This window comes from Pediculus humanus, genomic scaffold, assembly GCF_000006295.1.
Source record: "Pediculus humanus corporis 1103172107360 genomic scaffold, whole genome shotgun sequence".
NCBI lineage: Eukaryota > Metazoa > Arthropoda > Insecta > Psocodea > Pediculidae > Pediculus > Pediculus humanus.
This window is the reverse complement of record NW_002986991.1, coordinates 48,354-63,469: the sequence shown is the minus strand read 5'-3', so window position 1 is coordinate 63,469 and position 15,116 is coordinate 48,354. Positions and strand designations below refer to the sequence as shown.

The following is a 15,116-nucleotide window of genomic DNA, read 5'->3' as shown; positions in this document are numbered from 1 at the left end:
ACAAATCATTTAGTAAATCTTTTAATAATTCTTTAATCTCATAGATTTCCGAAAAAAAAAGAAAATTCGAGAATAAAAAGAAAGTTTTTTTTTTTTCCGGATGTTACAAAACGACACAATAACAAATAGATAATAATGATTTTTTTTAAGAGTTAAAAAGTTGTAAAGAATGCAACAAGATAAAAAAAAAAAAAATTTTTTTAAATAGGTGAGGCTCGGTTGTGTGTGCCTGTGTGCCTGTGATGCATTTACATTTACCTTCAGGCATTTTGATTTGTTATGAAATTAATAAAATGATGATCGAGTACCATCTGCTGTTCTTTTCTTTTCTTCTTCGTTAAAAAAAGGTATAAAATTGTTTCGTATAAAAAAAAAAGCTTTAATGAAGTTTATCACTATAATAAGTTGTGTGTGTTTAAATCGTTTTTTTTTTAAATCAGGGGTGCCAACGTAACGTAAATATGGTACGACTGTTTTTTAAAATATGTAAACAATTTTTGAAACTTTTCATTTGGTAAACAATCTTATTAACCAATTTAATTTCAATTTTTTTTTTTTTTTTTTTTTATAACGAGAGACTCTTTGGCTTTGACAATGAGTAAATGATAATAATAATAATAATGCGATTGATTTGTTTCGTACAAGTAGGGAAAATTTATTCCTTTCGTTTCGTTACTTACCCCCGCAGTTAAATTAGAATCTCTCGGCCATGCCGAATGATGTATGGGGGACCACGCAGACAATTGAGATATAAAAGCTGTTACGTAAAATACAGTTTTTATTATCGTGTTCAAAAGTTCCTGTAACGAGAAAAAAATTTATAAAAATAATAATAATAATAATAATAATAATAATAATAATAATAATAATAATAATAATAATAATAATAATAATAATAATTTTGTCTTTATTTGACATCAAACGGAAATTTTAATTCGACCATTTATTTCTCTCGATTACGTATTTGTTAACAATAAGTTAAACATTACGGGTGAATAATAATAATAATAATAACACGGCTATTAATTATTATTATTATTATTATTATTTATACGCATGAGTGATAATTAATAATAAAGTAATTTTAATTGTGAGTTTTTTCGTATAACTAAAAAAAAACGATCGCGATGAAAAGTTTGTAAATATTAATGACGTCACGATTTTAACATAATATATGTATGGTTTTTGTTAATCGATATCCCCAAAGAGAGAGAGAGAGAGAGAGAGAGAGAGAGAGAGAGAGAGAGATAGAGAGATATTTATTGATTGATTTGATGTGACGCCAATTTTCTCTTTTGCTGTCTCTCATGTAGAATATTGGGCCAAAGTTTGAAATGTCATAAAACTAAAAAACTAAAAATTTGTTTTCGATTCGTTTATGCTCATCGTAAATTATATTCTTCCGTCGTTCTTTCGTTCGGTTTTAAATCACACTTTTAAAATATTTATATAAATTTTTATTTTTGTAAATCGTGACGGACGCGAAATTTCGGGAGAAAAATTTGAATCTTTTTTTGAGATTTTTTTAGTTAGTTATTTAATGGTTGGGAATTTATAAAAAAAAAAAAAAAAAATTCAGGCATATCTAATTGGGTGGTATCCACCCAAAAATTTAAAAAAAAACCTCCTCATCCGTTGGTCTCACAACCTGATTTAACACGCTTCCGTAATTCATAAAATAAAAAATTTTATTATTTGTTTTTACTCATTATTATTATTATTATTATTATTATCATTATTGTTAAAGAGTTTTACAAAATAAAATTAACGACGACGAGGATCGAAAATGTTTATTATCGAATAAATATTTATATTGAAATTTTCAGCAAATTCGATTTGATTTTCGACTTTAAATACATAAAAAATAAATAAATAAATAAATAAATAAGTTTTGATTAATAGCCAATTTTTTTAGTAAGGAATGACCGTGAATAATATTTTTTTTTTAAATTAATAATATAATAATAATAACGATTATGATCGTGATTAGGGTAACTAAACTTACCGACAATGTCCAATTAATTGGTAATTTAAGAGCTTCGCGAATAGATAAAAGATAAACGAATATCCATATAAGAGTCGATATGAAACAGGAAACTACGACGAAAAGAAACCAACTTGTTGCTGATAATCTTGCCGGAGATGCTGCTGCCATGCAAATTATTCCAAAAAACTAAAAAAAATAAATAAATAAATTGATTGATTGATTGATTATTGGTTTCTTGCTGAATTATTTATTTATTTATTAAAATGAAATGGTATCGATCGGTATTATTTTATGAATGGGTCGTTTATCTTACGGTGAAAAACATGAAGTAATCGATATCAATAGATTTTGAAAACCTAATTGAATAATAATAATAATAATAATAATAATAATAATAATAATAATAATAATTCAATTTTAAATAAAAAATTTAAAAATTTCGACCGTTATAAAAAAAATTTTTTTTTTTTTTTTGAGAAAAAAACGACAAAAATATTACTTTTTTTTTTTTTTAAAGAAAACATTTTGGTTTATTTTTAATTTATTAAATAGAAATAAACGTTTAAAAAACTTTTTAATTGCATAAATAAAATAAATAAATAAATAAATAAAAATTTTTCATTGATGAAAAGATCATTTAAAATGTATATATACAACAAGACGCTGATGATGTTTTTCGTCATTTTTTTTTTGCTTTTTATTTTCTCAAATAAACATATGATGATGATGATGATGATGATGAAAAAAAGAAATCGAATTTAATACGACAAGGGTAATAATAATAATAATAATAATAATAATAATAATAATACAAGTGGGTGTTTATTTCTTATTGTTTTGTCATGTAAACTATACGAAATGTGCCACTTTTTTTAAATTTAAATTTAAATTGAATATCGAATAAGAGAATTTGATAATAATTATTATTATTATTATTTTAAAGTTGATTGACCTTTTCACTATTCTAAATAATTTTTTTTGGGGGGGGGGGATTAGAAAAATATGGGGGAAAAAAAATTATTCGAAAGAATTTTTTTTTTTTTTCGAAGTAAAGTTGAATGCAAGAAAAAAAAAACAAACTACATCGTTTTGTTGGCAAAAGTTTTTTTTTTTTTTTATTTGAGAAATGATTACGTCATATAACTCTAATCAGTGATAATGATGATTAATTTAAAATTCGAGGTCGGTCGTACATTACGAATTTACAGGAAAAAAAAAAAAATCGTACGAGTTGACCCAAATTCCGTTGACGATCATCATACAAATAAATTTTCACAAATGATGAATTGTATAAAAATTTTTTAAAAATATTATTATTATTATTATTATTATTATTATTAACGTTATTACTTTTTTTCTTATTTAAAAATAACTTTGACACAATTGTAATAAAATAAATAAATAAATAAATTTTTTTTTTTTTTTAAATTTAATTTTCCGGATACATCCGACAACGCGAAAATTTTTTTTTTCCCGTTATTTAACCGTCAGTGCAATATTATTATTATTATTATTATTAATGTGCCGTTGTTACGTACGTACGTACATTCATGCATGCATGCATGCACGTAAATTTTTAAATAAGAAATTTTATTATCATTATTATTATTATTATTACGGGTCGATGCTTTAGGTTAAAAAAAAAAAAAAAAAAAAATATCGCCCCCCTCATTCATTTAAATTTTTTCTTTTTTCATTTTTTCTTTTTTTTTTTGGGGGGGGGGCGTTTTTTTTTTTTGCTACCCCTCACATCATGTCGAAATAAAAAAAAAAATTTTTTAATTTTTTTCGTCTGCTGGCCATTCGACTCAAAAATATTTTGAAAAAAAAAAAAAAAAAAAATTGCCAAATTCAGGTATCCATCATGATCGAATTTTTTTTTTTTGTTTTTTTTTTTTTTTTTTTTTTTTTTTATGGGAAACGTTTGAAAAAAATTTCATTTCTGCTATGAAATTTCATTCACGTATTTATTTATTTTATTTCCCCCTCCCCTCCCCCCCAAAAAAAAATTCAAATTAATTTTTTTGCGATTTTCTTGTTTTTTTTTTTCTCCACACGTTCAAAATATGTTTACGGAATTATCAATCATGGGATGAAAACCTGATCGAAATTAACATTTATTATTATTATTAGTATTATTATTATTATTATTTTCAACATCCCACAAATCGTAAATCAATAAAGAAAATATTATTATTCGTCGTAATAATAATAATAATAATAATAAATTTAATTCTAAAGTTTTACACGTGACGACAAACTCGTTAAAAACAAAATTAAAATAAAAAAATTCTTATAGAGAGAATTTATTTATTTATTTATTTTTTCTTTACATAACGACTTTAATAAGTATTTAGAAAAAAAAAATAATAATAATAATAATAATAAAATATTAAATTATTATAATTTAGGTCGTTTAGGTTTGTGTTTTTTAGTTTGCGATAAAAATTAACAAAAAGAATCGGAAATCCTATATATCAATTCGTTATTTTGCTTCCCGTGCAAAAAACCTGTTATATAATAGAAGGTATAAAGGTATTATAGAGGTCAATGAACTCATCGTCCGATATATTAAATAACAAAAAAAAAAAAAAAAACTTTGAGTAAACTTTATATTAATAATATTAAAAATTCAAGTTCGTACCTTATAAGCAAACCGTTATTTTAAACAACTTCCTCCTTCGCCATGTTTACAATCGCTCGTGTGCACAACGACAATTTTTTTTTTTTATAATAATAACATGAAAATTTTATTATCATTATCATCATCACGATATTAAATCACTATTAAATTTATTATTATTATTATTAATTATAATGAATATTGTTGGGTTTCTGTGTGATTTGCAAAGAAAAAAAAATTTCTTTTTACAATACGAAGTACTCGTCAGATATTTAAACAATTTTAAATTTTAATATAAATAAAATGAAAAGCAGAAAGAATAAATAAATAAATAAAAACAAAAAATAATAATAATAATAATTTTTTATTTATTTATTTTGTTAATATTTCGTTTCGTTTTTTTTTAAAATTGTAAAAAACCTGATTTTAAAAATATTTTTTTATAAATTCTTCTCCGTTTCTTTCTCTCTCTTTTTCACTTATTTATTATTATTATTATTATTATTATTATTATTATTATTATTATTATTATTAATAGTTATCAAAGTTGTTTAATAACTTATTAAAAAAAAATAAAAAAGTGCATTGTAAAATTTTTGGTCAGGTTTTTTTTTTTTTTTTTTTTTTAAATTTGGTATGGAAAATCCTTAAGGCGCGATTAAAAAAAAATAATATACTGATTTATTATTATTATTATTATTATTATCATTATTGTTATTATTTGGTTAACAGTAGGTCAGAGAAAATGTTATTTTTTTCCCCAACAATCATAGATAGAATAAATAATATTTGAAGTTGTACAATCGTTTATTTATTTATTTATTTATTTATTTTTTCCACGTAAATAAATAATTTTAATTGTATCGATTAATTATCGATCGATTCGATTCGATTTTAAAATTTAATTTAATTTAATTTAATTTAAAAAAAAAAAATTTCCTTGGCAATGGTAGCAAGCAGCACTTACCTTGATTATTATTATTATGATGACTATGCAAAAAAAAAAAAAAAAAAACTATAATAATAGTCTAGCAGAAAGTAAAAGTTTTTTTTTCTTTTTTTATTAATTTACCAAAAGATTCCCCCTCCCCCCACGTTTTTTCTTCTTTTGAAAACTTATTATTTTTTTATTATTATTATTATTATTATTATTATTATTATTATTATTTATACTTATTATTATTTAAATTTAAAAAAAAAAGACATTTATGTGTGTGTCTCTCCTTTTGCTAAATATTAAAAATTTAATTTTTTTTTTTTAATTATCATAATCAGAGGAAATTATTATTAAAAAAAAAAAAAAAAAATTGTCATTAAAAAATAATTCATTCACCCACAATGATAATAATAATAATTATTATTAATTATTAATTAATTAAGTTTTTTCTACATTTCAAAATTTTATGTATTATTTCGAAAATAACATATATTTACGAGTATTATTAATAAACGATGATGAGGTATTCGTTTTAAAATAATTTTAACTTATGATGACGTCATAAATATAGAGGAATGAATGATTTTATGTGGTACCTGTCGTTTGTTAATATTTTTTTTTTTTTTTAAGTATACCATTTAAAGAGAAAAAGAAAGACAGACAAACAAAAAGACAAAGACAAACATTATTTACCTTGTATTTTACTCTTGTAGGTAAATTGAAATTTAAAAAAAATTTATTTTTGTGACGTAGGATTCATTATTAAATGAGAGAGAGAGAGAGAGAGAGACAGAGAGAGAGTAGGTCTTAAAGTAGGCGTATAATATACTGTCATGTTTTTTTATTAATTTTTTTTCTTCTTTTTTTTTTTAAAGATGTTTGTTTGTTGGTAAAAAAAGAACAATAATAACAACAACAACAACCACGTTTATGACAATTACAGAGAAAAGGTTTGATTTCATTCAAGGATATAAATTTTTCTAATAATACCTTTTTTAACCTTTTTTTTTTTCGTTAAATACCATTGTTTGTTTGTTTGTTTGTTTGCCTGTCGTTTGTCGTTGTATGCAATTGTGCATTATGTTCGTTTTAATATTAAAAAAAAGAAAACTTTTGTATTCAAGGCAAACGATTTCTCTTTACGTCGAAGACCTTGTCGTTGTTGTTGTTGTTTTTTCTTATTATTTTCTTCCCACAAATAATTTTTTTTTTTTTTTGTTGTTTGTATGTTTTTAAAATTATGACGTCATATTATAATAATATTTATTTTCGATATGATTGATTTGATGATATATATATATTTAAAATTTATGTCGTATTTTAAAATAATTTTTTTGAGAAATTACTAAAATGACGTCATTTGTTTAAATACCTTTTTCAATGATAATTTTTTTGCTTTATGAATTAAAGTTTTTACATGACGTAATAAAAGAATTACATCATCATTAACATCATCATCATCATCATCATTATTATCACATAGTTAAATTTTATAAATAAGGTAATTTAATAGATGCACAACCAAGATTTTCTCTCTCTCTCTCTCTCTCAATTTTAAACTAGATAATGTAATTTACTGAGATTTATTTGGTTGTTATTTTGTTGTTGTTGTCGTCGTCGTGGATTTAGAATTAATCTCGACACATTATCCTGTCGTAAAAATAAATAAATACTAGTCGGGGGGTGGGGGGGGCCTACTAATAAATTATTTAGAAAATTTTAATTTAAAAATTTATATAAATTTAAAAAGTTTGTTTCTTTCTCGGTAATGAAATTTATTAATTTCGGTTGTTTTTCTTTTGTTTTTGTACGGTATAATAAAATTTGTTTGTTTGTTTTGTTATATGACGTAATTAATATATCTCTCTACAAACTTGGTAGTTAAAAAAAACAAACGGGGGGAGGGGGAAGGGAAATAGCCCCCAGGTAAATTTTTGGAACAATACATCGATTATTTTTTTTGTCGAATTTACAATAAATTAATTAACATAATTTATTTATTGAGGTACATTAATAAAATAATAAATAGCGTATTTGCTAATTAAGCACTTATTTATTTATTTATTTTTTTTATACCGGTAGCCATATTTAACGTTTTCGTCAGATTTTAAATTTTTTATTTTTGGACACGTGATTTTGTTATGACTCACAAAAGTCGCGAATATTTTTTCTTTTTTTTTTTTCCTAAAAGGTTTTTGTATGTGTTAATTATCCAGCCTGTCGGTGAATGAATGAATGAATGAATGAATTTTTCAAATGAACACATTATTACACAACGTTAAACGATTATTATTATTATTATTATTTAAAACAATTTTGAACATTGAAAAATTTTAAATTTTTACGAATTTTTTTTCTTTTATTCACATCATCGCGCATATCATCGTTTTTAAAATAAAAGAAAAGAACGTTTGACTTCTGCCACGACCTTTTTCTCATGACGTCATTTATTAAATACCTATAGAATTGTTTTTTATCCCACGGCATTATAAACGTAATCGGCTTAAAACGTACCATCACCATCATCACGATGATGATGATTTTTTTTTTTCTTTTTAAAATGAATAATTTTTTGTTTTGTTTTTTACGAAAAAATTTTATTTTAAACTTCGTAACGGATTTTTATTTTTAAAAAAAATTCCATTCCAGTAAAATCTTGTTTGGACAACAATTTCCAAAAAAAAAAAATTTATTAAATTTGACCTACTTATATCGATATAAACGTTTACTACCCACCTGTTGGCTATAAGAATTTCTTATGTAACGAAAAAAAATTATTAAATTTTTTTTTTAAAAATAAATTCTGTAGATTTTCTCCGCCATGTTGCCATTGAAACGAAACGAAACGAAAAAAAAAAAAAATTTCGAATTTGCGTAAAATGAATTTTTCTCATTTATTTAAAAGCATTTTCTCAACTTTTAATTAACTTGTCTTCAAATATATATATATATATATTTAAAATAATACAATTATATTTTTTTGGCACTTTGGCAAAGAACAAAACTGATTGAATTTTTTTTTTTTTTTTTTTTGTTTTGTTAAGATTTAAATAATTTTTTGCCAAATTTTTTTGTTGTTTTCTATATGTCGAAATGCAATTTATTCGTCTAATTGTTATTCGTCATTTATTTTGGCGAGTGTTTTGTGTGTATGTGTGTGCGCGTGGACAAAGTAATAAAATTCACGTTCCCATTTTCAAAAAAACGTTACGATATTAAATAAACAAAAAATTTTAATTATTTTTAACTTTCGAAAAAAAAAGAAGAAAAAAAAAAAAAGAAAATTTATTTTTTTAAATGCGGTACAATTTAAAACTTGACTCACTTGGAGAGAGAGAGAGAGATTTGGTTTCTTAAAAAACTTATTGTGGGTCAATGAGTTTTTTTTTTTTTTTTTTCTAAAAATTTTATTAACAATAAATTAAATTAAGGGGTACCATTCAATCCGACAGAACGTTAACAATTAAGGTATATTTTTTATTTAAAGCCAACAGAACAGATTTTGTCGAGAAAAAAATGGCTTTCTTTCGATACCGATATAATAATAAATTTTAAATTAATCTTATCATCGATAATGATTTAAAAATAGAGATTTAATTATTATTATTATTAATATATACTCACTGCTTGTACTAATTTAATAATACCAGGCACGGTTTTAAAATAATCCAGGTTAATATTTAATCCACCCAGGGTACCTTGTCCTTGTCCAGGATCGGTTTTAACGTGTGGCGCACCTTCATTAGGAGTAACAGTTATCGCAGTTTCCGTCATCATGACTTTTTTTCCTTTACAACCGTTTTTTTTATAATATTATTATTATTATTATTTATTTATTTTTTTTAAATTAATTAATAATTGTCATATTAAATTTTAATTTAAACGAAAAAAAAAAAATTCAATTATTCACGATTAATAAACTTCAAAAAAAAAATAATAATAATAATAATAACAAACAACAAACAACAACAAATTATTAACTTTGGTTACGCATCCAATCTTCGGTAAGACCAACACTAACTGCGTAATGCATCCTGAACAAACTCAAAGCACCGCCTAACAACTATGTCCTCCTATACGTTTACGTCGAGTAGTAGTTTTTATGTCCTAACAAATTGTCCCTTTCTTTCTTTTTTTAAACAAATGTATTATTATTATTATTTTACATTTTTTTTTTTTTTAAATTGTTTTTTTTTTTTTAAAATTTGAAATTGAATCTTAACGGTTATTATAATTTTTTTTTTTTTTTTTCAACGGTTTTTTCTTTAAATACTTGATTTTTTTTTTATACACGTGTGACATTATTATTATTATTATTTTCTTATGAAAAATCACATAAAATTTTTAATGAAGGTTTTTTTTTTTTAAATTTGAAATAAATTTAATCGATATTATTATAATTACTATATTCAAACATATTCTACACAGTTTAGACAAGAAAAAAAAAAAAAATTTTTTCATTATTAAAATTATATAATTATTATTATTATTCGCATAATGAATTAATTATTACTTGTATGATTGTATCAACTTCAGCCATGGCTCCCAATCCTTTATCCCCACACACTAACATTTTAGACACGACAGGGATTTCAATGTATCCCCATGAAGTTAATGTCGATATTTGTTTTGAAGTTATGGGATGCTCGTACATTCTCGTATTCATGGCTGGGCAAAATAAAAATGGCTTATTCATATTCCATGCTCTTGCTACACATGTTAAAAGATTGTCGCATAAACCCTGGAATAAAGAATTAAATTGTTTTTTTTTTTTAATTAACATAATGTGTTGACATGTGATGTGATTTAGGGTTGTTAAAGAATTAGTTATTAAAATGAAATTACATACATTTGCTAATTTTCCCAATGTGTTTGCATCGAGTGGAGCTATGACAAACAAATCAGCCCATTTTGTTAGCTCTATGTGCAATACGGGATCACCACGATTTTTCCATGATTTCCATTCGTTGTCATCTGTTAAAACATCGACATTTCCGACATCTTTTTTTTTGAAAAAGTGCAATGCATGTCGAGTGGTGACAATTTTGATGTTAACTTTTTTAATTTCCAATAATTTATTGACTAAAAGGGGAATTTTTAAAGCTGCCACACTTCCTGTACAACCGATCAATATGTTCTTTTTTTCACTTTTGACAACATTACAATTAATTAACGATATAGAAGACATTCTTTTTTTTGTCTGTAAATGGATCAAAACTATATTTAATTAGTGTCACAGTTTTATAATAAACATTTGTTTTTTTTTTAATTATTCATTTTTATCTATTTCAGGAAAACCTAAGTTTTTCCAAGATTCTCTCGTCATCAATTCATTGTTCATTCTACAGTCGAGGTAATTTTTTATTTCTTCTCTACACTTTGAATTTTCTCTTTTATACGCTGCTAAACAATCCATGTATTTCATCATTAAATCTTTGCACACTCCATCGTGATCTAGTGGGAAGCTTCCTTTGTCAGGTGGTACAAAATTGAAAGGTTTTTGTGCAAATTTATACGAGGACATAATTCCAACTAAAAAATTCTTATATAAAATAGTTAGTTAATTATTAGTCGTTTTTTATAAATAACATCGCATATCTTTTTTTTTTTTTTTTTTTTTTTTTTTTTTTTTTACTTCAAATGAAATAATAATAATGAATAGTTTTTTATTAACTTAAATCTACCGATCGGGTAATCAAATAAGCAAAAATTTGAATATCGTAGTAAAATATAATAAATTTTATAAAATTTATTTACAAATTTAAGTACGTACTATGTAGGTAAAAACCAAAACCACACGAATGTAGATCACGTGTTATCAAAAGCAGACGATATATTTCGAGCAAAAAAAAAAAAAGTCTGTTAAAAGAATTTAAAAATTCTCAACAATAATGTTTAAGTGACTCTTTTTCAAATTTTTTTTTACTTTTTTTCCGGAAGAATTTGAGATTATTAGGTAAAGTAATCATACAAATATAAAATAATATTAAATATATTAATTTATTATTATTATTATTATTATTTAAATAAAATAATACAGATTAAATATTTAGAAATAAATAGTTTTTTTTTATCATTATAATTATCAACCTCTACCAAATATTTTTCAGACCCAACAATAAAATTAACAATTTAAAAAAAAAAAAAAAAAAAAAAAAAAAAAAGGAAAACAACAAATAAGGCAAGTTAAATGGCAAGTTTAAAAATTATATCTTATGTAATAATAATCCCTAATTGATGAATTTATAAATATTTATATATATATATATATATGCATATCACATTTATTTTAAAATACTTTTTTCTCTCTCTCACAAGTTAATAAAATTAAAAATGTTTTATTTTAGATCACATTTTGAGTAGGTTTTATTTTAAAGTTATCATGTTTTAAATTTTATCTTGTCTTATGTTTAAAAAAAATTTAATGTACAATAATTTACAAAGTAAAAAAATATCGATAGCTTATCATTTTATAAATATTAATAAAATACTATTAAGAAAATTGAAATAAAATTTAACATTACTATTATTTCTAAACACCCATAACACAGAACAAAGAAAACATAAAACATTTTTTTTTTTTTTAAAAGTGCACTTTTCTTCCTTATGTTTAATCACATAAAATTTAATTTAAATAAAAATAATGTCATCATTTAGACAGAGGTAAAACTTCCATGTCATCTCGACATCTTGGCACATATAGAGTAATGCATGTATGTTCCCATACATCTTGCGGATATTTTTCTTCGCTGCTCCATGAATTTGTTTCTAAATCATAACAATCCACGGATGCTGAAACAAACGCGTTTAATGAAAATCAAATGTTTTGAAATGCGAGATTAAAATTTAATTTATATAAATAATATTTACCAGTTGCTCTGTCAAACAGGGAGTCACTATGAAAGCCACCGATAAAATATATTCTTTTATGAATGGATACTATTCCAGCATGGTATCTGGGAGCAGGTACGACAGTAACCGTTTCCCATCTATTTTCGGACACGTGATATGCATCAATTGTATCTACGAGTAGCCTACCACCTGTAGCTTCATCTTCTCTCCATCCACCACAAACATAAACTTTATCGTCTGCAACAAATTAAAAATGTTTAATTTATAACCGCAACGACTTTTATTTTTTAGGTTCTTTATCCAAACTTCTTTTCTACCTAACGTTAGCATAACGTGATCCGCTCGAGGAGAAAGCATGGGCGCTTTATTTTCCCATCTATCGTTTACTTTGTCATAACATTGCATGGATGAAAGAACCATGTCTCTATCCAATCCACCGGATATAAACAAACAATTGGGAGAATTTGGAGGCCATGCAGCCCCCGCATGTTGAGATCTATTTCCGACTGCCGGCGTGACAGCTTCCCAGCTATCCGTCATTGGATCGTAGCATTCACATAAACAAATATCCTAAAGGTAAAAAAAAAAAAAAAATAATTATTGTTTCAACAGTAAAAAAAAAAAAAAAAATTTGGTTAAAGTTTTCTCTTTGACCTCTTGACCGTCGTCGTCCTCGGATTCGTTACTTCCGCCAACTGCATAAAGTTTTCCAGCGACTACATTTAAAGAAAATCTACATCTCTCCCTCTGCATCGGAGCCATTGTACTCCATTTATTGGCTTGCGGGCAGTAACGAAATCCGAACGGATGAATGTTTTCCTGAAAACAAATTATAATCACGTTAAGTTTTTTGCATGATTAACTAAATTTTTTTTTTTTGTTTGTAATTCTAGAATTATTAAAAACAAGACCTGCAATGATTGATTGAAGCAACCTCCAACAACGTAAAGCTCATTATCTAGCACAGCAGTACCAAAGTTGCACTGCTCCACATGAGGAATGCTTGTCAAGTGTCTCCATTTTCCTGAACTGGCCAAAAAGTAAGTTACTTCATTAGTTATACCACCTAAACCAAACCCTCCCACTTTTATAACGGCCAATTCCATTCCTCTAGAATTAATAAGAGGAGGAATTACATCAGAATGATTTTTGATTAGCTTTGTTTGAAAACAGGCTTCCATGGCAATTAACCTTAAAAAAAAAAAGAAATCAATTTTTATTATTGTAATGGGTGCATGATAAAATGTAAAAAAAAACCATACCTAGTAAGGTAAGAATCTTGAATGATTGATAATAAAGACTCCAATTCTTGATCTGGAATTTCTGAAAAATGAACCCTACGAAGAATTTTAAGAGCCGCAGATTGAAATTTTTCACCACCCCTTTTAATCCATTGTATGACAATATTTAAAACCTAAAAATAATAATAAACAAAAATAACATGAAATTTATCATCAAAAGTTTTTTTTTTGAAAAACTAACCTCAGTTTCTGAACAATCAACTGGAAAATCACAGGCAAGTAAATGTTCTAATTGAGCAGGTGAGAGTCTTTGAAAATCTGATGACCTAGAAAATTCACTGAGATGAGCACACATAAAACGATAAACTTGTTTTCTTAATTGAGGCAATGAATAAATTTCAGCTAGAGTTGCTATGTCAATGCAGTTGTCTAAATCAAGTTGAGTCTGAAATTTAAAAATTTTTTAAACAGGTTTTAGCAAATTGCATATCGAGATTAAAAAAAAAAAAAAAAAAAAAAAGATCACTATAATTACTTGTAAATAACTAGAACAAGCTTCAACTAATGCTACAACTTGAACATGGCTAGCAGCAGATAAAACATCTTGAATGTTATCCAAAGTTAAGGCAAGACGAGAAGTGTAAGCATAGTCTAATAATAATCTAATCCCAGCAGCAGTCACACCATTTAACTTTATTTCACTTTCTCTAGATTCCTAAAAATATTCATATTCAACAATATATAATTATGGCAGTGGAATTTTTCAAAAACTTATTAAAATGTACAAAAAATAACCTTCATAGCATCGGTAAACATTGCCCTAAAATAATCACTACATGATGCTAAAACTGCTTTGTGAGCTGAAAATGATTCTCCTTCGGCAATTAAAGTTACATCAATTAGAAGACCCTTACATCTTAAAGCTTGAAGACCACAAAGAAGTGTACCAGTATGTGATGGAGATTCAAAATGCACAATGTGAAGAGGCCGATTAGGATCGTGTAGTTTCGTCATATTTCTATTTTCGTATTACATTAGGTCTAAATAAAAATAAGATAATTATTTGTGCTTTGAATTACTTATAATTTTTTTTTACATTACAGAAAAAAAAAAAAGTTCGAAATTGTTTTTAAACAATGTTTATTTTTAATTTTTAGATAATATGCTTTTATTTATTATTATTATTTTAAAACTAATCATTTATTGATATGAATATTGAAGGCCAAAAGAAAAGTTGTTTTAGTTTTAAAGCATGACCCAATTCAGTTTAAACTAAAATTAAAGTTAAAAAAATTATTAATGATTTTTTAAAAACAAACCTCTCTGACATTTATATAGTGTGATATAATTTCATTGTTAAAAGGTAATAATGCACTAAGACTGATAATTGGTTTAGCGAATAATCCAACGAAACAAAGTATCAGAGCCCAAATAGAGTTGTTAGATTTCGACCATAGAGTAAATTTAATAAATAGA

At 24.6% G+C, this 15,116-nt stretch overlaps 4 protein-coding genes across 4 annotated transcripts in view; all 4 read right to left on the bottom strand.

The window, feature by feature from the left end:
* Phum_PHUM000290 (Plasmolipin, putative) overlaps window positions 1-2,155 on the bottom strand; it is a gene marked incomplete at both ends in the record, with an annotated part of 2,517 nt that extends 362 nt beyond the window's left edge. The window contains 2 exons of the mRNA XM_002422510.1: window positions 681-800; window positions 2,006-2,155. Of these exons, the coding sequence (XP_002422555.1) occupies window positions 681-800; window positions 2,006-2,155 (270 nt within the window). The remainder of the gene's footprint in view (window positions 1-680; window positions 801-2,005) is intronic.
* Window positions 2,156-8,987: 6,832 nt separating this feature from the next.
* Phum_PHUM000280 (uncharacterized protein) lies at window positions 8,988-9,321 on the bottom strand (the record flags this gene model as incomplete). The annotated part of the gene is made up of 2 exons (XM_002422509.1): window positions 8,988-9,071; window positions 9,172-9,321. The coding sequence occupies 2 exons, from the start codon at window positions 9,319-9,321 to the stop codon at window positions 8,988-8,990; spliced, it is 234 nt and encodes a 77-aa protein (XP_002422554.1).
* Window positions 9,322-9,523: 202 nt separating this feature from the next.
* Phum_PHUM000270 (Phosphopantothenoylcysteine decarboxylase, putative) lies at window positions 9,524-11,071 on the bottom strand (the record flags this gene model as incomplete). The annotated part of the gene is made up of 4 exons (XM_002422508.1): window positions 9,524-9,610; window positions 10,061-10,288; window positions 10,397-10,662; window positions 10,846-11,071. 4 exons carry the CDS (start codon window positions 11,069-11,071, stop codon window positions 9,524-9,526), a joined length of 807 nt encoding a protein of 268 aa, XP_002422553.1.
* A 1,125-nt stretch (window positions 11,072-12,196) lies between these two features.
* On the bottom strand, window positions 12,197-14,654 carry Phum_PHUM000260 (uncharacterized protein; the record flags this gene model as incomplete). The annotated part of the gene is made up of 9 exons (XM_002422507.1): window positions 12,197-12,339; window positions 12,418-12,636; window positions 12,717-12,969; window positions 13,054-13,218; window positions 13,311-13,590; window positions 13,662-13,813; window positions 13,882-14,085; window positions 14,176-14,355; window positions 14,436-14,654. 9 exons carry the CDS (start codon window positions 14,652-14,654, stop codon window positions 12,197-12,199), a joined length of 1,815 nt encoding a protein of 604 aa, XP_002422552.1.
* Between the last annotated feature and the right edge of the window lie 462 nt (window positions 14,655-15,116).